The sequence below is a fragment of the Lycorma delicatula genome, chromosome 2 (genome assembly GCF_047948215.1).
Source record: "Lycorma delicatula isolate Av1 chromosome 2, ASM4794821v1, whole genome shotgun sequence".
Classification (NCBI taxonomy): domain Eukaryota; kingdom Metazoa; phylum Arthropoda; class Insecta; order Hemiptera; family Fulgoridae; genus Lycorma; species Lycorma delicatula.
In genome coordinates this window covers 132,906,092-132,931,739 of record NC_134456.1, presented here as the reverse complement: position 1 = coordinate 132,931,739, position 25,648 = coordinate 132,906,092, and the positions used below count along the sequence as shown (strand labels likewise).

Here is a 25,648-nt window from a genome sequence, read left to right as displayed (position 1 = left end):
ATGGATTTCTGTAAACAGAAGTGGATTTAGTGGAGCGATTCGAGAACCAACGTTTCCAGAAAGAAAGAAAAAGAAGGGTATAAACCTGAATAGATGGACGAAGAATGAGACAAAAGAGTAAAAGAATGAAAACCTTTTGTGAAAAGAAGAAGTCAAAACTATGCAAACGTGGTCGGAATGAGAAGAAAAAAAATCGGGCAGGGCTGTGTCGGGGTGCACAGTTGATGGTTTAATATGAAACGATACAGACCTTGGTTGAAGTTCCTCCGAGCTACAGACCGACCACCTTATCTGTAGAGTTAAATGGGAGAGCTACCACCGTATTTTTTTTTTTTTTTAACAAAATAGAAAGTCGCCAATGGAAATTTTTACTTCCTTAACTTGGCCAATTCTACAAATAAATTCGTCGGTCTGTATATCAGTGAGTCACTTTTAGTGGATTGAAATAAAAACGAGACATTGACTGCGTATTAAATTTAATTTTAACATAAAACAAATAGTATATGTTATTTATTTCGACTAATATTTCACGAAAATTTTGTTTAACATTGGTCTGTGATATGAGAAGTAAGAGAGAGACATAAGACATAGTAAGCAGCGGTAGAGATGCTCGCACCGTCGGCGTCGTTTACTGAGCGCCCCCTGCCAGCTTTGCGACGTTCCTAAAACAGTCTCGCTCGCTTGACACCGGACATTAGGGTACCTGTGCGTGCCCATAACCTCCACTTTCTAACGATAAGCGTAATTTATATTTCCGGCTGGCTTTCGCGTGGAGTTAAAATAGCAAGAGCGACGTTCCCAGGGGATATACGGCGAACGACAATTCTGAGGAGCCGCCGCCGCCATCCCCTAAGGCTGGCCGCCTATAGCCGTCCGGTATCGGTCGTTCTGCCTCAGATCAACTGTAGAATTCCAGCCTGCCTGCCTCTCTCCCCTGCTGCCTTGTTTTGAATTACGGCTGACACTGCAGTCGTTACTCTTGGTCAAGCATCTCTGTCTCCCAATATCACACTTATGACATTATCTACATTTACTTGGCCGTGGTCCTCCATGGCGGCCGTCAATTCTCTCCACCTCGAGCAAAAAAACATTACGTGTTCTCCCGTATATTGCTCCCAACAATGATAGCAGCAGCTCGTGGTACTCCTACTCATACGGTACAGGTAATCTTGAAAGCATCCGTGCCCTGATGGATGAAAATGAGTTAGCTCGGAATTGGTATCACCGTGCTTCCACTCTACCGAGCTTCTGACGTCACTGATGAGCCGGTGTATCCACCGTCTCGTCACCACCGCATTCCACCTGTCGTTCCAAGCTCTAAAAATCTCGTCGGCAGCCACTTTTCTCTCACTCCCCAAAGCAATAGAATGTCACATTCTGTCCTGCAGGTCAATCGGTGGCACACCAGCTATGACTGACGCCACCTCTGTACCTATTGTCCGGTACCCTTCGATAACTAGCAGACTGAGCTGTCGTTGTTGGCTCAACAACCTCCTTCAGTTGCGTGCCCTATCAAGAGCACCAACCCAAATAAACGCCCCATAGAGCACTACTGAAGAGTATACACTGGTACCCTCCTCTTCGCTGTCCTTGGGCCACCCATATTGCTCATCAATCACTTATTATTACTTAAATCAATGTGTCTCAACAAAATTTAAACACAAACACTCGAATCACTGCGCTATCACGTCTAAGTCGTGAGCTATACTGAATGGAAACGAGCGAGAGCGCCAGTATTGGCCAATCTGCGCTGCGCCTCTCTCTCTGCAAACCAGCTCACCAGTGACGCAAACTCAAAGTCGTATCGGCGAGCTGACCATGTAAGTTATGACACCGCATTTACGTCTCTGAGACTAATGGTTAGGGAGTTATTAACGCAGGACGATAAAGACCTTTTCGTTACTCTACAAATTTCTGTTCTGGTATCCGTAAGTTTCGGTGTGATTTTAAAGATGTTTCATATCAAAAATAATATTCTTTATTACGCATAAAAATATTTTTAATTATATTTTGGTTTTAGGCACTTTCTTCCATGTAAAAAGTTAACTTCCTTTAAATAAAATATTTTAATAATTTTATTTAAAAAGAAATGTGTTATTAATATTAATTCTTATTAATCACATCCATTCTCTGTCTAATAAAAGCAATCAGAATGCTTTTTTTTTTAATTTTTGGTCAGAATAAAATTTTTGTTAAAAACGATAAAGTATATGTTCAGCTGCTATATATTAATTGCTTATGTAGATTAACAATTACTCATTGAAAATACTCGAATTAATTATTATAAAAGAGTAGAATGCTTGTTTTTTATGGCAGAAATTTTCCCTTAAGTAATACTGATTTGACAGCTTAGTTTGCTGATTTGATATCATTAGCAAACTAAGCTTTCTCTTCAACACCAGCACATTAAAATACTATTAATCTGTTAATCTTAATAAATACGGAGTAACCAATCAACTAATTGATACTGAAATTTTACTGTAACATTCTAAAACGAGACATACATACGACTGACTTTAAAACAGAAATGTTTTTACTTACCGCTGGCAGGAATGTAAAGATTGAGATGTAAACAATCCTCGCTCTGATTTGCCAATAAAGGAACCAGTTTCATTAAATGGAAATATCGAGCACGAGGCATGAGTTCCAAAGCAGCAGTCTGATTTTCTATATCTGGAGGTAATTGAGGACAAACAGGAGCCATGGTATCCGCCAAACGCGTACCTTCCCAGGGAAGTGGTCTCGATGCCCAGTTGAAACGATTTTCTCCTACAGGAGGTGCCGCATAAGGCACTCCAAGAAAGGCTTCCACAGGTTCCAGATGACGCGAGTTGAGTTCCAGAATTATCTTAAATAAAAAAATAAACAATTTTATTATATTAGTTTTTATTCACTTAATTAGTCTGGACAGAAAAAGTACTTACTTACTAAGGAAGAAATCAATTATTTTAAAATAATTTTTTAATTAATAAATTCTTCATCTTTATATATCCTTTTATTACTCTATAAAACTATCATTCAGTTAATATTGTTAGCATAGTAAGTATATAGCTTTTACAAACAATTTTTAAAAAAGTTTTGCATTTTTTTTCTTTTCTTTTAATTGTGTAACCCTGCATCAAATTACAGGGAATATATTGCGAAGGTACATACTTATTTTATCTTTGAAATTTCAATACCTAACAAAATAAAATAATACCTATCTTTCATTATCAACTGATATTTAATAACATTTAATTTTTTTATTCACTGAAAGTCCAGTCATTAAAATTAATTTATCCTTTAAACTCATAAATTTTGTCAAAATTAGTTTTGTAAATTATTTTAATCTAAAAATACTGTAGTTATAATGATTATTGTTAACTATGTTAGATTTGTATTTGGCAAATTTATTAACGTGTTTAATTTAATCTAATTAACCTTAACTCTACTGCCTCTGTTTACTGATACCATAACCATTATCCTGGTTACTGGTTAAAAGGATTTAGTTATTATTTTCTTTTATTTTTTTTTATGGTGTCTAACAAATCGGTTTTATGGATTTAATTTTTCACTACCACAATTCTTTTTAACAAACAAAAGTAATTTTAAGTGGAACATTTTCTTTTTATTATAAATTACCTAAAAGTAATGAAACTAGAGAGTGAAGGTCAATTACATACAACGATATTTATTGTTTTAAATTGGATACATATTTTATTGTTGAAGATTAGTATCAAGAAATATTTTTGCATGTCATTATAAAAAAAAATTACTTTATTTCTACGTATTTTATGTCGCATTTTTCAGAATGGTTTAACATTTTATTTTCATGACAAAGACTCATTATTAACAAAGAATTTATTTAGATAGTAAATAAACATTTGACAGTATATTCTATAAAAAAAAGAATTACTTAGAAAAAAGATACAATGAAATTACACCCACTGATTTCTAAATTGAACCGACAAAGGATAACTGACTTATCAAGCAGCTTATAGAGCAAATGCCGGCTATAGTCAGTGACAGAAAAGAGGGTAGAAAGTAAATTAAAGGAAAGAAAGAAAAACAGCCTGGCAACCAACCAAATGAAAAAAGGTTGTTCACTTTCTAGATGCATGTAAATATTTCAGCTAAGTTTAGAATTGGTTACTTGTAAATTTTCGGTAAAAGCAATTTAAACAAATCTTCTATTTTATTTCTTCTAATACAATAGAAATTAGTTTTTATTTTTTATAAAATATAATCAAGGAGTGTATAAATGTTACGGTTTTTACCACTGCACTACAATATTATTCAACCATTTCCATATCATCGAAAGATCATTAAAAATCTTTAATCTTATAACAACTCACTCATTGACCCACTCCTTCACAAAATGAATAAAACAAAGAATAATTAAAAAGTAAAAGATATTTCACGAAATTGGATGATGAACTTAAGATATAAGATTACAATATAGTTTTATAAATGAAAAAAATGCGTAAACTAAGCATCACCCAAAGATTTAGTCACGAGAGAAGTGCAATAACTCCAATTTAAAAAAAAATAGAAATAGTGCTGACTGAATCCACTTTTATAATTGACAAAGAGAACGATAATTCAAAAGAACATACCCAAACTAAAATTTTATAATAAAGAAGCAATATTTGCCATCCAAATCAGAGAAACAAACCAAAATTATAACAACTTAGGTCCTTTTACGTGTATAAAAAGAATGAATCATGTAACGTGGAATATATTAACAATAAAAATAAATAATACTTACTATATGAAAAAACATAGGCCAAAAACACACATTTAAACATTTAAAAATATACATTCTATGTATGTCTTTATTACTACAAAAAAAAAAAAAAATTGTCTTTTCAACTGAATCTTCAGCTGAAACCACCCTGCACAAAAATACAAGCGAGTTGCTAATAAAGACTCCCAAAAGCGCTTAAAAGCGTTTTAATGAAAGTAACAGATTCCCGTTAAGTAGAAATATTTCTTGGTGTTTACATTCTTAACATCAGGGATAACATCTTAATGACAATGAATAAAACTATCTACGTACTCGTATAACAATATCACAATAATTGTACTAACTGTTAGTACAATTTATAATACTAATCAAACAAATGGTGTTGTAGGACATCCGCAATTCCATAATAAATAATATCATTTAACACACATATTGTAGAACACGATATTTCTGCATGGAATTAGTTTCTAAACAAGCCTCTGAGGAAACTATTGAAGATTAAACAAAAAGTCGCATTGTAGTAGGAAATAAACTCATTTGAGAGCACTACTACTCCTTCCGAATGGATAATTCTATTATTAAGTTATTCATTATATTTTATTGTGGACCAGATAAGATTTATTGATCTAATATCATTTTCTCAAAACACAAATTTTCAAATAATTTTTATTAGTAACATTGTGAGTAACGTTATCTTGAAGCTGCAGCATACATCACGTAAGATATTGGTAAATATATGTAGAAATTGTATAGAAATGATAATTACACTATAACCATGACAATTTTACTTATAAGTACGGAGAAACACTGCGTTTTTGTCAACAGTACAAGGCGTGCTCCTAATAAGCCCATTTGACATATAACTTTTGTGCACGATGTATATTAATTGTAGTTTACTGCTACAAAATAAAATACTCTATTTAATATAATATATTTAATCTATATATTTAATATAATATTATATATATATATACATATATGCATATTTGCAGTTTAAAAATTAAGAATATGAATATTTAAGTGAAATTTCTTTAAAGGATCAATTATAATCTTTAATTCTAACCAATTTTTTCTTTTTTCTTCAATTATACGAGTATGATTGTTAGATACACTTACTCATTTCTTTTGATTAACTTTTTACGTTAACATACATCCTAAATTGTACATACACAACATTTTTTCTGCACAGAGTTGCCATAAGTTATGATCAGAGGTTTGGAGGAAATAAGGATTTAATGTTCATCACATCTGATATTGTTTTAAAGTTATGCGATTCCTTTTCCTAAACTATAGACAACTTAACAGCAAGTATAAACAATTCATTAAACGGGAGATTCATTCGTTGAACTTGATCATTCAATGAAAATTCGTGGAAGTGTCTGTAAGATCATTCAAGTAATTCACGAACGATAATAATTCACAGAACATGAAATAATTTGTTTCGTGAGGCAATGAGAACTGGAACAACATTTACCAATAATGTTTGGATTACTAATAGAGAATAGGTAGAGAATAGTGAATTATCAGAAACTGGGAACATTTATTTTTTGCCGCAGTGTTTAAAACAGTTGGTTCCAATTTATCACTACAATAAGTAAACTTGGATATAAAAAAATGACACGCAGAGATGGGTTTCCATTGAAATGCCTCAAAGAACGGTATATGTTTATATATGTGAGACATGCATACATATTTTATACAGTATATATAAATTTATACTAAACATAATTAAGTTTATACGAAGATAAAACCAGAGAACATTGTTCAAAGTCAAAGTTTCAGAACATAAAAAGTAAAGAAAACACCAAAATATAGTCTTAATCACACAAAAATAACTAATCACACTAAGAAACAGTGAAACAAATTAATGAACCATCAAATTAAGTGGTGAAACAGAATGAAGAAATTTGACGATGTACAACACCCTAGGGTAGTTGAACCACTCAAATCTCGGAGAACTTACAGATCTACTAAATGCAGTAGCATTAGGCAGCTAACGCCCATCCAGGTGGTTAACCGCAAGCCAGTTCACATGCTTTATCAGTCTCATTTTGTATGTTGTAATGAATCGTCGTACCTCCTCTCGAACGCTTGATAATCCCAAATAATCGAGTATTTCAGTATTATTCGAAAACCGCGGCGCTTCAGTATATTTTTTATTAATCTTTTTTTGGAATCGCTGTACGACTTCGCTGTTATTCATGTTTATCGTACATATATATTATCCAGTTGCATTTCTTAGATCCAAATCGGTTTCAGGACCTCTGAGTTCAGCAACTGCTTGTTAAATAATGATAGTTACGATCACCTGCCGAGAAACTAATAAATCTCCCTGTACATACGTTGCATCTTTTTCCCCCTGAGATAACTCCTTACCGTCAGACAATGATTCGGTTTCAGTCTTACGTATCGAAAACTACTAGAATGCGATATGAAAGCACCATTAAGTTGACTCACAGGCAGTTCTTCCTCCTCATCACAAACGTAACATGCGTAAGAATTTACCAGATTAACTTTCATCTTACATCTTGTTAGCCACACGCTAATTAGATCCAATACAATTTGTAGTTTAGCTGAAGATATGATAGGGTAGGCAATCACAACCAGGATTGCCGTATCAACAGCAAATTATACAACTGTGATGTCCTGTGGAGTCAACAATTCCGCAGTGAAGACAGAGTATAGAACAGGCCACAGAACTAAGCTCTGAGGAATACCCGACCAAAGGATACAGAATGAGTACAAAAAAAGTCTGTGAAAGAATACAAACAAGTCTTGATTGTACTTCACCTGAGAAAACGTCCGACCAGGTAGCTACGTAGGATCAAGTAATGCTGTTGAAGAAGTCTCCTTTTCAATTTATAGAGTAAGCCAGGAAGCCAGACCCTATCAAGGACCGGCTGGCCTTTGTAAAAATAAAATACAGCTAAGCATTACATCTTGTCTTCTAGGTACTAACTGATAGTGCTGACAATTCTGTGTGTTTGTTTGATTTTTGAGTGATCACAAAGCCGAATTGATGGTTATGAATAACTCGCCCTTCTTCCAATGTTTCTTCCAGGTTTCATAGGAATTGTGCTGCGCAGAAATTGTATTATTTTTTCAGCCTCTCATATGTCAAAAAAATGAAAGACCGCCTCAAGATACCCTTGCGAATACGTCAGCTTTCTAACTGTCGTTTCAAGCCCATGACCGATCTAATTTTTTCAAAGGTGGGAACGATGGTATTGATCTGTTGAAGACCTATGTGATCATCCATAGTAAGTAGTCATCATAGTTTTTAAATGTTTTTCTTTAATAGACTTTGGCACCGTTTTAATCTACAAGCAGCTCTGTTCAAAGCTGTTCTGTCCTCAGGCCTTCTGCAATATTGCCTCCTCTTTCTATGTCTTCTCTTGGTAGAAAAAATATCCATCACCTTCCTCGGGCAGGTCATGCCTTCCTGTCTTTCATGTATAATCCCTAGTGAAGCTGCCTCCTGCAGGTTTGTGGTCAAGTAATGAATCGCAATATCTATATCAGCACTAATTTCCATCCTAACAAGCACACTGATCTGTCCTCAATCTAGCTCTTATAGAAGTCCATGTCGGTCCTATTGTATAGGACAAATGGTCCTACACCGACGAAGTCCCAGTCCTACTATATTGTTTTCATCTCAAGTATTTTGGCGATGTACACTTAAATTAGGAATAGCTTTGATTCGACCGAAAAAATACTGATGAAAATTCGTTAAATAGACTAAGTAAACTCTCAGTCGCTGGAAAAGAAATCATTGAGATCAAGAATATTTAACTGTATAGAAGCAATTGGATGATAACGTGTTCATTTTAAAGAAGCGAGTAAGAAAATCCCACTGGGAAATAGTAATAAAAGATTAAATAAATCATCAGACTGCCATCATAGCGATCAAGAAGGTTTTTAAACCTTTCCCCCTCTTTACAAACTCTTAAAATACTTTACATGATCCAGACAACTATTTGTGAGGATATTTGAAGGCCAAACTACCAATATAGTAAGGTCTAGACACTCTTTTCGAACGAAATTTCTTTCGGTAAATTTCAGTAGGAAATTTCTTAGAAATCTGATTGTATCGTTGTAATTAGTTTGCTTCTGGTTGAAGATAATAAGATAAGTAAATTGCTGAACAGTAAAAATGTTTATGAAAAGTCATTTTGTAAGAAAACATAATTCTAAAATTACAACAGTTATATCTATCATCTGTAAAAAAAAAAAAAATTTCAGTATGCCATGGAGAAAAAGAATCCGCATTTTAAAACTTACTGGTTTAAGGAAAATTCACAAAAATTATTACTGTAGTATTGACTTAGTTGTAGATTCTGAACAATTAGCTGGTCTAATAATCTGTTTATAACTGTGCATTTTGGTCTGGTCTCTAAGTTTCTTTAAGGTTTTAATGGTATGAAAATTATGGATTGTAAAAACATCCGGTATTCTTGAGACAACTATCCGGTATATCACACAATGTAGTCTTTCACGATATAGAATGGATTACGAAGCTTTTTGAACACTAGTGAATGAAACAAATTTAAAAAGCTAAGTTCAGTTCAGATTTTGCTGAATATAAAGATTATAATTAAAAACTGTAGCTAAATTTACATTGTTACATGATTTTTAAGATAAACCACTTGAAAAATTATTGATGAAAACTGTGTTTATCAATCCTTTACACTTCCCTTTTCAGTTTATTTTGCAACTAATTACTTTTTTCTTTTTTTTTTTTAATGAAAATAGGCGGAATAACAATTACAAAAACGGTTAGGTCTCTTTCTAAGTATTAACAACGTATCTGATATTTAATAAATATTTTTTCGTCAACGTTGAGACCACAGCTCATTCAATTTTAATAAGAAATATTTTCTTGGGAACAAATATTCTCCTATCTATACATATATATAAGTTATGTATATCTTAATAAATTAGCAAAGTTTATACGTTTTTGTGTAATTATACGGAATTCAGGAATTAAGAGAAAAAATAATTGATTTTGAGGGTTTTTGCATCGATGTATTAACTAGTTTTAATGCTTCTTACACTAATCATGGATATCATATTTCTCATTCTATTACATTTGGAAAATAAAAACAACAATTATTAAAATATCTGACTGCAATTGACAGTTTGGGAAAACATTGGATAATCCGAAAATAATTCGCAGTAAACTATTCTTATTTATTTTAAACTACAGTAAAATTTGTTTTCTCCAAGTTTTCTAGCAACTGCCGGGTCTGGGAATGTGTATATAGGCAAATGCAATTACCGCTACTGGCTTGGCAGGCCCGACCTAACTGCAGATGTAGTGCAATGTGTAGTGTGTACGATGAAAATAAAAGCTTACTTGCTCGAGGCAAACAGTCGCTGTGCAGGGCATTATATTATTCTTTTCTCGTAACATTAGGTTCGTTCAGAAACTGAGCATTCTGAAATACGATTTAACTATTTTCATGAATAGCAAAACTTCTTTTCACAATTAGAATTTATTAGCATCTTGTTTAATTTCAGACAGTAATTTCTTTATCCAAAAAAATTACAATGAAATTGTAAACCGTACAGTAAGTCTCATAGACTTTTTATCAAATAATTTTTTATTCCAATAAAATATTCTTTAAAATTATAACAATTTCATTTCACATATTTATTTATTTATACACATAATATATTTTTAAAAGGAATTAAAAATAATAATTAAATATAAATAACTTAAAAAATCATAATATTATATTTATATACACGTATGTAAAAGTAAAGAAATTTTCTCTGTAAAAACAACTTATTAAAAATTGTTCTAAACTAATGTTTTAATTCTAACAGTTTTCAATCTCAATTAGGTTCAATTATTTGGCTAAAGTTTAACATTTGACTTATACTTACTGGAAAGATTTTAATTGTTAGCAATACGAAAAAAAAAATAAACGTAGTTTGGAAAATATCTAAATTATAATTTATAAAAAAGTTGGCATTTTTTTTCTTCGATTTGTTTTAAGCTATAAAATTGTAGGTGAGAAATATTCGTTTCTGCAAGGACAGCCTAAAGAAGCTGGGAAAACAAAGAATATTATCACATCTACAGGATTTTTGGTTAATTTCATAATATTGTTTTAATGACACGTTTTGTGGAACAATCCATTATAATATTAATTATTATTATTATACAGGTATTAAAAATATCGTAATTAAAAAAATATCATAGTATTATAATTAAAAATTTAGTTAAAGTGGATAAGACGTGTTATTTTGATACTGCATCTAACACAAGATGCCTACAAATAACTCAATTTTCCACTCATAAATTAAATAGCAATAGTAATTTTACAATACTTAATAAAGTTATATTCTACTGTATGTATAGTAACATTAACATTTTATTTTCAATAGTTCTTGCATATTTTACAATATGGTAGATTATACAATGGAGACGGTCAAAATAATTCATCCTCTAGTTCATTTATAGCAGAATAATTGGTTGAACACATATATAATTTGTAATACTTTATTTCTAACTTTTACAACGTATGTCATAGAAGCTACTTTAAAGCATTTTTCCTTTGAATTGTATTTATTTTTTAATCTTTAGCTCTAATAATAATTATATATTATTATATTATATACCTCACTTGGCACGTGTAGTAACGGGAGGTAGCCCTCTTGCCTAGGCCATTTTGGCTCACCTGCATTCAAGAGCAAAGTGTCCGATGATGGCATGGGGGACCCTCAAGGGTGGATTGAGGGCGCGAGGCTATGGGTATGCGAGGTGCATGCCTGTAGCCTGTTTATAAGAAGGATTCAACTGCCACGGCACCCTGGCGTGACTGATACAAACTGCTCAACGGCGGTTCTGGTCGCCCCGAGGGTGCTTAAACAAACTATAAACGAGACTCGTAGAAGAAAGGAAGAAAGATATGGTATTGATAAGTTGAATTTTTTAATTTCATGGTCTTTTGAGAACCTTATCTCAAGTTTTAATATCGGGGCCCTTTACACCCCTTAAGTGTTGTGTGTTGTACTTGTCTTTTGTATCTTAATGTTTTTGTGTAGTTTGTGCTTTTAAATAAAATGTAAGGGCCCTTTACACCCTTACATATGACGATTCATATGATGATACAAATTACTTTTAAAGAATGTGACGAGGGCTAATGACCTTAGCAGTCGATGCCCGTAAAAATTCAGTTAAAAAAAAAAATAATAATTATATTTTATCGTTATTTGATAAGGATGGTATTCTAAAAAAAAATTCAGGGCCAGATGTAAACTCATCGAATTTTAACTTGCTTCAGTTACCTCCCTTCTGTTAAAACCACTACATGTTAACCATCCCTGTTTTCATCGCTTGCTTTTGTATTTCCCTTATTTCGGTTCAAAGTTATATTCCTTGTTTATTCGATACTTAGCTTGGAAGAATTGTATTTCTTTATAACTGTAATATATTTCTTTACCAAAATATTTATGTTGGAAAACTTTATTTCCTTACTTTAGCATATTTTTGAAGATTTTTTCTTCTTTAGAGATGAGAAGTTATCTATTCTAAAGAATAGATAACGTACTTTAAAACATTGCAAAATATTCTTCCATATGATTAAATTATATTATATCTTATATAATATTAATCTATTCACCACACCAGCAGTTTGGTGTACTCTTCTAATTAAATAATAAACATTTAATTTGATATATTTACGAAAAGAGACAAATAATTGAAGAATAAATCAACAAAGTTATTTATTGTTAATATTTATCAAAAAAAAGCTTTCATTAAGTTTATATATTCCAGTAGAAATAAACTTAAAAGAAATAGGATCAACTCAGTTTAATAATTTTTTATTGGAAGTATGAGGGAACAATACATAATTCATATGCATAATTCTAATGAAGTTCTCTCGCGTGAAAAATATTTCCGGAATTTCGGATAAATATGTGTGGTAGCTTTAAGGGAAATTTATTCTCTGAAGTATTTCTTATGCAATTTTAACAAAGTATCTGAGAAGTTATAATTCTCCCTGAAGAAAGCAGCAGAGGAGAATTACACCCTCCGGACGTAACTTGTATGACTACATAGATAAACATGAAAGACCAATATTGCGTCTCGTTTCAATAAAATTAATAGTTAATTATTATATAATTAACATAAAATCATGCAGTAATATCTCAAAAACTCGAAAAAATCTGTGGTATAATTTAAAAAACTGAATTTTTTTGGAATTAGAAACTAGTACTGGTATTCTATTAATACAAAATGTTCGTAAACATTTTCGCTAAAATATTTGTAAAGAGAGAATATATCAAATATTATTTATAGTTTCAGATTACATGTCTCTGACATCAATTAGAAATCAGTCTTGGCTTTAAAACTTATACTTTACCTTAATAGACGTGCTAATATTAATAACTGAAATAAAGCCAGTTACGTTTGTTCTATTTTTAGATGCACAGTGAACTGTATCACCAAATTTTTAGTTATTTTCGTCAGACTTCAAAAGCAAAATAACTAAGCTAATCAAAATTCATCTATTTGATTTACGATCCTAGAAAAATCTATGAATTTTTAACTCAAATAATTAGGTAAAGCATTTTTTTTACTATTTACTATTTACATATAATTATAGTCATTAAATTATACTCGATTTTATAATGGAGATTTAAAAGTTTTTGAAATAAATTATACTAGAAAGTAAAAGACGTTTTTACATATAAACACAAATATTGATTTCTTAAGATAAGATTTCTATACATACACTGTAATGCTTGATCTTAGAAAACAATTTTGGGAAGAGATATCCATCGATTAAAAATTTTCTTTTGTATAGGTTAGTTTTTATTATTATTAACGTAAAATTTCATAATTAGGAAGACCATATATCGATGACCAATGATACCGTGGTTATTACCAAGTTAATAAAATTGTTCTGAAAATATTGCATCTATGATGAAAAATTTAATATCTACCTTTACAGTTCTACCTAGCTCAGCCGTTCATAATTTATTAAAAAATTTAATTGTAGCTGATAAAAAAGTAATTTAAAATATTCTTTTTAATTTTTTCCAACCAATAGGATTTTGTTTGTTTATTTACTTTTTGTTTTAGTACTTCTTAATAATTTTTTTGTTGTGTTTATCTTTTACGTATATAACTGGAAACATGAAACTGTTCTCAACAGTTTAGAATCGAGTAGCGATATTAAGTAAACATAAATCACAAGATTTCTTCTAAGAACACACACGATGAAACAATGTAATAAGAAGTGTTGATTTAACTTAGGTAACTTTATTTCCCATTTCTAACCGTTGACATTACCCGGAAGATAAAAAAAAATTCACCGTAAAACTGTCCTTCTTTTTAATATATGTTCATATAATATCAAGAAGTAATATCTAACATAATGTTAAATTTCAGAATGTAAAATATTTATGATATATATTAAGATGTAATAAAAATATATACGATATATTTAATAATACCTAAGATAAAAAAATCTACGAAAAGATTTTTACATAGAAAAACTTCTTATTTGTATGCAGTTTTTTTATGGTTACGGAATCATTTTACCTATTGGTATCGCTTAATAATTAATTTATACTGAAGTTTACGGATTAATTTTCTAGGAATCAATGATTATTTGTTAGTTTGTAAGCAAATGAATTTGTAATCATATGTTTAATAAGAATCTCTAGTTAATTTATTATATCTTTTTCATAGGTGAAACAAAATGTTATGACCATGGCTACTTTGACCACTCCTATGTAAGACAATTATGATGAACGTTACCATTCATTACTCTGATGCGTAGTTGTAAAAAATAAATTAAAAAGAAACAATGTAGGTTTCAGTTGATGGTATGAAGGTAATTTTATATATTCGTAAGGTAAAAGGGGGCAAAGGATTACTTCCTGTGATATAAAGAAAGTTATATTAATAAAAGTAACTACGGAAGCCAAGACACCAAGACATTATTAATAATGATTCATGTAATAGGGCGAAATTCAATTAATTCTACATTCTGAAACAATGCTTTATTTATAATAAAAAAAAAGCTTACGTTTCTATTTAATTCAAAGTACACATTTATTAGGTAAATTAAATAGATTATTAACTAAAGCCTATATATATTTCTTTGTTTGAGTTTACATATCTATTTCTTTTTAGAATACATTTAATTAAACAATATAATGGTGCTGGTTCTGAGAACAGTAGATCTCGTTCATTTTGTACTGAATAAAATAGATTGATTCCACAACGTAATTGAAGATCAAAATAAAGTACAAAACGTATTGTTCGCTCATAATGGATTTTTTTAGGAAGATTCAGCCAGTGTCAAATAAAATCTTTTTCTATTAGTATCACGAGCGCCTTTATAATGGAAACCAGACTCACTGACAGATGACTGTGAAGGAGGTATTTGCATTGTACCTCAACAAGTATAGCTGAGGAAAAAATAATAAAATCAATTTTATTGAAAACCAGCCTTATACTATGAATTTAATAAAGTACCAAAAAAGACACGATGCTTTTTATAAATAGTATAATATTTGTAAGACAAAAATTAGGCTTAAAATTCGTTTTATATTAGTCGTTGCCTAATGTATGAGACACTCATCGCAAACTTCATTAAAATTGGAAAAAAATGATTTCCCAAAAATGATTAAATTCGTCACAGAGGAAATTTCTAATCACGAGTTAAAATAGATATTTGCTAGAACCATTATTTCTTTATTATAATCACAGTTAATTATTTTATTTGTTTAACGAGAACTATCTTTAGCTCTTACGAGCAAGAGGCACATTCGAAGGAAGATTGGCAAAACAATTTGTTACGCAGTAAATTCTATTTATTACGCGTGTAACTTAATAACAAAATAATAAATAATGTAATGAAGTAAAAAACTGAAACTGGTAACATTTCTTACTCAATGAAAATCATTAAATTGGTATGCTTTTTGTATGTTTTTATAACTAATTAGAAGAGAGAATGTTTGTTACCACGTGTTTTATCGGCAATTATGCTTGACATAACATTTTCGAACGACTAAGATGATTTTAAACAAAAGTAGGCTAGTATATTATTTAAAAGTGATATATTAAATTTTCTAAATATATGTAAAAATATTTTTAACCTTTGTTTATATATTTATAATTATTTTACTACTATTTTTTTTCTTTTTTTTATTGAAAGATTTCTGTCATGCTAGTATCAAATATTACTAAATATAAGCTATTAATGTTTTTTAGTCGGAATATAAAATTATCTTTAAACAACATATTTTAAAAAACGTTTGGCATTTTTTTAATAAGAAATAACCTTTCTCATTATTGCTATACATATCAACACTTCATTTACAGCTTTGCATTTATATTTTATATTTTATTAATGGCATTTCTAGACAGCTATAAAAATCTAAAAAGTATGAAAAACAATCTTAATAAAGACCTAAACATATTACATCAATAGCAAACTAACGTTAATTGAAATGTGTCTGTGTGTGTTGTGTGTGTTTTACACACAGATATGTGTGCAATTATTATACATTTACAAATAAGCTATAATTATCAATTTTTACTAAATAACAAAATATAAATCATGTTGGTTAATTATACAATTTCATTAATAATATTTTTTGAATGAGGGAGCAAATACAGTAAGTATCGTTTATGGTGACATCGGATATGACATATCGAACAAACTGACCAAAAACTTGTCTCCTGGTTGGTTTGGTATGCTGTTAATACATAAATACATATGTATGCTATTAAATACATACTGTATTTATGTATTATAAAGATATAATAAATAAACTAGAGATTCTTATTAAACATATGATTACAAATTCATTTGCTTACAAACTAACAAATAATCATTGATTCCTAGAAAATTAATCCGTAAACTTCAGTATAAATTAATTATTAAGCGATACCAATAGCTAAAATGATTTCATAATCATAAAAAAACTACATACAAGTAAGGAGTTTTTCTATGTAAAAATCGATTCGTAGATTTTTTATTAAAAATTAAGACTTATTTTAAAACCAAGGCAATGTAAAATTGGTGTTTTTGTGTGGTGAGCTTTTGTGTATTTTCACATAGAACTTTGATTGTGATTAAAATTGAAGTAAACTACGAATATGCTTTGATGATAATTATGATTGCATTAAAGAATATTAAACGATTTACGAGTTAACAGTTTTATTGAGATACTTTTTATAATTTTGGTAGGCTGGCTATTTTAATATAGTTACATCTCATTCATTATCTAGAAATACATGAGGTCAAGCGTATTTAATTATAAACAAACAAAAATAATATCCTATATACAGTCAATTCTGCGTAAGCTTACAATAGACACAGGCTATATGTTTTTTTGTAAACATGGATAAACAAAATGTTTTAGCTTGTAATGATTTATCTGATGATTATAAGACTAAACGAAGCGTTATAAAATCTGACTGCTTAAATACTTTAGTGTCAGTGATTATACACGAAATTTTTAATTAAAACTTTTGTATTGTGGTTGTAACGTTGCGTTTAATCATAGGTCTATATCCCGAACAACAGATTTGTTGAATAAGTGTCCTGTATAAATAATTTACACACGCAATGAGGATATTTTGATCGTTTTGAGAACTGAACGGGAATGTTTTGTGTCGCTTATTTTAGTGGTTTTATTGCCTTTAATTTTACTGTAATGTGGAACTTTGGCATTTTGTACAAGAAAAAGTGATTTGCATAATGTTTAAGATCTACATGTTAAAAAAATATATTTATCTGCTAGAAATTGTATGAAAATAATAAAGGATATTAAAAGTATATTGTGTGCTACAGAATAACATTCATTATTAATGACGTTCATTCTGTATGTTTTAAATTGAGACTGATATTGAATGAAAAATTTAAACCATCAAGGATGAAAAAAGTTATCATTTCTAAGTGTCCCGTAGGTAAGGATTTTTTACTCACTTTAAATAAACATTTATACCACAAATACAAAAATAAATTAAACACAAACACACAAATCTGGCATCTAGAATAGATGATATTTTCTTTTGAATTTCATCCGGAAGGTTCTAAGTTTGAGTCTTGGTTAGGCTTTCATTATTTATTCGCTACAAATATGTCACATCGTACTCCCTTTTACAACCTTTTTGTATTGTAAATTATCCATCTATTAAAAAACATTCATGTTAATAAAAACTGACCTGCTGTCAGGCTTTTATAACGTTTTCCTACACTGTTTCCACTTTTAAGTTAATGTCTTCCTTTTCATTTATCGTCTTCACTTAATTTCATTTGTAATTTTCATTCCCCCTTTTTTCCTTTGTCATTTTTCATTACATCTTTCAACAAAACTTCCCTATTTTATTACTGTATCTATTTAAGTTATTACCTAGTTTAGTAGTACCTAGTTAAGTTAAATTCTGTAGCTATATACTCTTACATCCCTTAACATTTAATTTTTTTTTATTATTGTTCTAACTTCGTTTTGAAATCAGTTTTTACTTACATTTTAAAAACTTCACGTTTTTATTGCTTGTTTTTCAAGATCAAAGCACTTTCCAATCATACATTTATACAAATAATTTCTTAATTTCCATATTTGTCATAATTTAATTTTTATATTAATATTTTATTTATTATTTAGAATATCATATTTATTTCTTTATCACCTTTGAGTATTTATAAATACACCATTACTCCAAAATATTTTTTTTACTGGTACAGAAAACTTTCAAGATTTCATCTGATCTTATTTATACATTAAACAAATTATTACTTATTTAAATGATTTAAACCAATTTTACATTGCCTTGGTTTTAAAATAAGTTGTGAAATAAGTCTTAATTTTTTTTTAAATCGACATCAATATATGATTGCTATACTACCTTAAATAAAATGAAATTCAAAACTTTTTCTGATTTCAATATACAGTAATATACGGCAATATGATTCTGTAAGTAGAGTCTTAGTAAGCCTTAGAATCTGTGTGATAGTCTACTCAGTACCTTTATACCTTATGTATATATACTTACTTTCTATGTATATGAGATTAGTTTGTTTGTGTATGTTAACTTACAAAGTAACAAGTCTGCATCAGCTATAGTAAAAGAAAAAGAGAGTAAGAGATAGAGTGTGATGAGAGAGATGGGAAAGAGTGTATATGCTCCTCTTTCTGCTGGAAAACCATTTGGTAAAAGTAGACTCGGTTTATAAAATATGTAAAACACTTTTTATTTGCATACAACTTTCTACTCGTAGAAAAGTGATACATATTTGAGGAGGCGGAATTCGAAAAAAGAAGATTTGAAAAGACTATATCACGTTATATCCTCCTTTAAATGCACATGATTTCATCGAAGTGGTTATAAATTCAACCGTGTATAATATTTATACTGATGTAGTATACATGTATATATCTCACACAATTCTTACAACTGTCACCTACACATTTTATTACTAAATGTATTATTTTAGTATTCATAAATGTTTTTTCAGTTCATTGTATTGTAAAATAAATATTGGTATGTAAAAAATTTTAACGAAACAGGGCATGCACTGGTATATTGTTATGCTGCAGTTGTTATTCCACCCTTTAATTCAAACTAGTATAACAACAAATTGAAATCAACCGTTCAAATTTCCCCAATACGACTGATGCATGATGAATAATAAATACATTTCAGAATATTAATCTCCATAAAATGCTGCGTATGCTCTTTAATTCTTTCTGATTATTACATTAATAAAATTTTGTTTTCATTTCAGTACTCACTCATTAATTTTATTGCCAATATTTATTTTCATAGAATTTTTATACTCTCATAATGTTTTACTTTTCAGAAAATGGTTATATTACCATACCATTTAAAATACCATATTTAATTAAAAATATGAAATACCGTTTTTTTAATTTTTCATCTAATTTTTTTTTTTTTTTTTTTATGAAAGAGCGAAAGTCTACATATATTAATTAAAGGTATTAAATTAACCACGTCAAAATTATTAATGTGTATTTCAGTTTTTCTTTGACTGTAGTACTTTATTAGAATTTATAATAAATAAAACAGGATAATTTAACGATGATGCGAGGGATATTTTAACTAAATCTATTTTCTTCAAAATATAGAGATATTTTGTATGTGATACAATTGGATAATGACCAAAATACAAGACTTGACTCCAACTACAATATAAAATTTCATAAACGTTAGTTTAAGTGTTCCTAAGATACAAAGTAAAATAAATGTCAATTCATAAGGATATACATTTTAAAAACAAAAATTTTCGTTTATTTTGACGTAAGATACTTCTAAGAACCTAACTTTTTTTGTTATACTGTTTTATTTACAATCTTAAATAACGAAAGTATAACTAAAGGGTATGATGCAATATGACGTGAAAAACAGGTATCCAGTGATACCTCCAAGGCAATACAATAAAGTTTGAACAAGAGTCCTACAACTAAAAGAACAATGAATAAAATATAACTAAAAAGAAAGTATTCTTAAATCAACAAATAATGAAACAATGCAAAAAGGCTAAATATTCAGCATAACAGTTAAATTGTTAATAAAACTAAAGAAAGTACAATATCACCGCACAACAGCCCCAAGATCCAATTCATACTATCTTTTCAGTTGTTTCACATTCTCACTGTTATTCACTAACATAAGAGCCAGATGGTTTTCATGCGTGTAAAGCTTAAGCTAAAAGCTTGAGTTTATTCGGTGAATATCTTCACGAATAGATAGCATCCCTAGGTAATCATGGATCTTCTTGCGCCAAAATTTATTTAAGAGTCTGTCGAGTGCTTTTTGTAATATTTGGATATAAATGGATATAGTAATTGTGGATATAAATTGAATGCTTTTAAGAAAGTGAGGAAATAAATTGACAAAAAAATCACATTACAATATAATTACAATCTTAAGAAGAACAGACTTATAAGTTTCAATGAGTACAGCTGCCGTAGACTAAAACAATGCTTAATACTCCAGTTAAAAGAGATGATTAAAGCAATCATTTAAATGTCTTAGTGATAAAACATGATGTAACATTATACTAATGAAACAGGCCATCAGACTTTAAGTTAAAGAGTGTAAAAGTAAAATTGATTAGTTGATAAAAGCACACCGATCAGTAAAACAAGTATATCTCTGATTAAAATTGTATCTTGATAAGTTTTATGATAACGCATTTTCTAATTCATTTATTTAAGATTTATCAGTTTTTAAATACACATCTATAATTGACTGCCATGCTATTTAGAGTGCGCTCATTTTTAATAAAATTACATGAATAAAATTTCCGGTATTTTTAGTTAATTTGGATTTTATTGTTAATCATAAATATTACGTTAAAACTCAAAACCATATTTTTAGGTTATATTTTTCTTTACTTTAACATAAAGTAACGAAGAAAAAGAAAATTGAAGAAAACAAATTTGTATGTGGTAACGCGTTAGTATTATCGAGGAATATAATTGTTAAGCAAAATATTATACCAATGTATTGTTTGATCTTGTGTGTACAGCGGTAGATTCTTGTTGATACCAAACAAAATATTTTATCTTACGATCTAATTCCGGTAATCATACCCGAATACGAAATTCAGGTTTAATTGAATTATATCAGAAGTGCGATTTGAAAAGCCTTATTAAAAGGACGAAAAAGCTGTTAGGCGTTGGTAAGAAAATAAATAAGCACACACACACACACACACACACACACACACACACACACACACACACACACACACACACGTTCAAATATATGCATAGAAGACACGAAGAGAAAGAATTATCAGATGATGTTTTAAAGGAGAAAAAAGAAATTGACGACAGTATTACAAAGGACTTTATTTTGAGATAAGAATATGATAGACTATAAAAGATTGAAAGAAGGCAATAGGGGTATATGATTTACATTTAAAATCAATGACTTACAGTTAGAATTATTGTCTGTACGAGAAGTAGAACTGAATAAACTTAATAGATTTATATGGTAAATTTTACGAGACTAGAGTAGCACTGACAAACTAAAGTCGTAAAATCTCATGTATCGAAAGCGCGTATCAGTTATATTCACCATCACAATTTTCTAATGAATGCTGGAACATATATTAGACGAAAAAACTCATTTTCAGAAAGATAAGGCTCTATGAAAGCTATTCGATTCTCATATGACTGTAGGAAGCAATTCGAGAAAAATAACGTCACCTACATGGTATTTGTAGATCTGTAGAAAGATTTTAATTACGTAGAAAGGAAAAATAACTTAATATTCTGTAAAAACTTGACTGAAATGTAGGGAACAAATAAAAATTCAAATAAAATACTGTAAATAAGATTTCTATAGAATAATACAAATCAATTTAGAAGATAAAGAGAAGTGAGCTCTGATTGACCGAGAATGAAAGAAAGATGTAGTCGTACATCATTTCTTGTTAACAGAAGAAAATGTTCAGGAATTTCAAAGAAAAATTTCAAGCTGAAGTAATTATCTCAGGAAAAATGAAAGTAAAATGTTTAAAAAATTTGATGAAACTGTTCTTTTACCAGAAATCAAAAATGTGTTTTTGATTTCCAAGTTTTTATGCTAGAAAAGAAATTCAGTTAGATAATATGCAAAAATAAAACAATGGGAATTATAAGCAAATCAGTTAATAGGAAATTAAATACTGTGATAGAGAAACATAATATACCGAATATAAAACATTTTGATATTTAGGAAGTAAAATTATAAACACTGGATTAAGTAAGGTAGGGATCAAAAGAATTATTAGAATGAAGATTATCATGTTATAATAATCTATCGTAACAGATAGACTGTTGATAGATAACCAAAACCAATGATTACAGTTATGAAATTGTAGTGAATATTTCATATTAATAAACTAACTATTACTAACAACTATTATTAGAACAAAAGGAAGCAAAAACACGAAGAAAAATCAGCATTTACTAGAAAAAGAAAGTGAAAAGAATAAAACCAAAACAAACTCAAAAAAATTTAAATCAAAGGAAAATGATCAATAACCCAGTTGAAAGAAATAATGAACGGCATGGATGAAGTCTTACGCAAGAACTACCGCATGAAAATAAACAATAACAAAACGATAGTAATGAAATGTAGTAAAAGTAATGTATATGGAACACTGAATATAAAATTAAGAAGAGAAAAGACTACGGAGGTAGAAGTATTTTGTTATTTGAGAAGTAGAATTACTAAAGATAGACGAAGCAGGAGCTATACAAAATGCCGAATAGCACAGGCGAAACGAACTTTCAGTCAGAGATATAATTTGCTTACATCAAAAATTAATTTAAACGTCAGGAAAATATTTTTTAAAGTGTATGTTTGGAGCGTAGCTTTATATGGAAGTGAAACTTAGACTATCGTAGTACCTTAGAAGAAATGATTAGAAGCTTTTGAAATGTGGTGCTATAGGACAATGTTAAAAGCAGATGCGTGGATAAAGTGACAAATGAAGAGATGTTGCGGCAAATTGATGAAGAAAGAAGCATTTGGAAAAATATAGTTAAAAGAAGAAACAGACTTATAGGGTACTTAAGGCATCCTTGAATATTCACTTTGATATTGGAAGGATAGGTAGAAGGGAAACATTGTGCAGAAAGGCAACGTTTGGAATACGTAAAACAAATTGTTAGGCATGTAGGATGTAGGGGGTATACCGAAATGAAACGACTGGCTGTAGATAGGGAATCTTGGAGACCTGCATCAAACCAGTCAAATGACTGAAAACAAAAAAAAAAATTAAGGAACATTTGCCTTGATAACAATGTTAATATCGCAAGCAAGTAGTAAGCTTTTACTTATTCTTGGGTAACTAATTAATATAACCATCTAAATTAAAAGAATCGAATTTACACCATAATCATTAGGTCATATATAAGATACACAAGCCATCACACTTATTAAATATGTAGCACTTATATGTAGACTAAAATACAGTTATAAGTAAACGACTGTTTAAAATAAAATTATAAGTCATATCAGGAAATACTTAAGTTTCTGTTACAATTATAATATTCTTAAATATCAAAAGGTGTTTTAAAATTATCTAAGCCATAGCAAGTTCATTTAAGTCCAAATACGCATATGTAAGATGTTAACAAATTTATCCCCTGTTTACCTGAATATTCGGAAATATCAAATAACTATCAATTTCACTAGTTGGCGAAAGTTTTTATTTACGATATCAAACAATTAATTCCAAACAAAAAAAGATCTTGTAAAATAAGTTAAACATCATTATGTTCAAAGATGCATTAATTGATAGTAGACGAATTCCTGTAATTGGATTTTCTGGCATTTCCCAAGACTTTCCGAACTCGTCTTAATTTGATATCCTTATAGTTCTTGAATCATATCCTCCCTGACGTAATTTTTTGTATATTGGACAGGTATAATATTATAATCTTTTCTTTGATAAACACTGTGGCTTGGCGAAGAAGGTTTTGATAATATTGAAGAAGGTTTTCAATATGTACACTGGTCAATGAAGTAATCGTTTTACAATATGCAAAGTAAGTTTTTAAGAGCATTGCTTCAAAATGAAAATAAGGAAATTAAACTTTGGCTTATAGATCCGGAACAATAAATACCTTGTACTTAACTCTTTTTTAACAAATTTATATATTTACATCACTTGTATACTAAGGAGACAGCAAAATTAAAATAATTAATTCCTTAAAATAGCAGATCCAAGATTTATTTCTTTGAACCACATACAATAAAGATTAATACAAGATACGCAAAGGATAACGTAATTACCCGGTATCGACTATTCCATGATTCTAATAATAATATGTCGATAAATTTTTTGATACTATGAAACAACACCTTACTTAAAGTATGTATTCTTAAAATCGGTCTAATTTTAATATTTTCGTATGGTATTTTTTTAATATAACTGTCCATTTTAGCAGTCTTCTTTACTATGACTAGGTTATCCAAAACGTTATACCATATATGCATAAAATATTCATATATTGGTAGTATATTATTTGTATTGTTGTATTACAGGAACTTTACCAGGGCCAACAGAGATAAGAGTAGGATGATTTACTCCTCACTCTGCATCTATTAATCGATCCCATATTATTTCGTTTTCCAGGACTAAGCTACCCTAACAATATAAAGTTTTAAATGAATCTACAGCACCAAAATTCGTGTGAAAATTTTGAACCATCTGGTGTAGTTCAGTCTGTGAAATTTTATTACGAATGATTACTTGAAGTGTATTTATCACTCTTAGTGGCAACGGCACACAAATAATTTAAGCATAAAGTGTTTTCCATTGTGTGTTTTAAATCCTTAAAAACACACACACACAGACAGATAGATGGATAGATAGAGAGAGAGAGAAAGAGAGAGAGAGAGAGAGTTAGAGGGAGAGATAGAGACGCACGCACGGACACGTTTTTTCTCAAACGTAATTAAACCATATTAATTTACTTTTCTAATAATCTGTACATGGAAATCATTATTTATTCTATATCGCGTTGAGAATAACATTATAGGTAGGTATTGTTTGCATTATGGGGTATTGAACGCGTGATTAAATCGCTTTTCAGATTATTTTACTTTTGGTTATAATGAAGTGTTTTACATTAAGCTATTTATTTATTAAATTACGTTAATTAAAATGAAATAAAATTGATTTATGAGTAGTCAATGACTGTTTAATTGAAATTGTTATGTATTATATTTGTATTCAAGGTTAAAAATAATACGTAAATACCGGCGAGATATTTAAAATAGCCGGAATAGATTTTAAAAATAGCCGGAGATATTTTTAATAGCCGATGGCTATTTTAAATATTTGTAAAGGAAAAATTTTGTTCTTTATATCTCTATTAATAAAATAATTTTAGTTCATACGAATAAGCAAACCAATG

General features: G+C 29.5%; 1 protein-coding gene across 1 annotated transcript in view; it reads right to left on the bottom strand.

Moving 5' to 3' along the window:
• Positions 1-25,648, bottom strand: part of LOC142320256 (neuroligin-1-like) — a 770,210-nt gene that overhangs the window by 729,821 nt on the left and 14,741 nt on the right. The window contains exon 2 of the mRNA XM_075357957.1: positions 2,542-2,848. Within this exon, the coding sequence (XP_075214072.1) occupies positions 2,542-2,848 (307 nt within the window). The remainder of the gene's footprint in view (positions 1-2,541; positions 2,849-25,648) is intronic.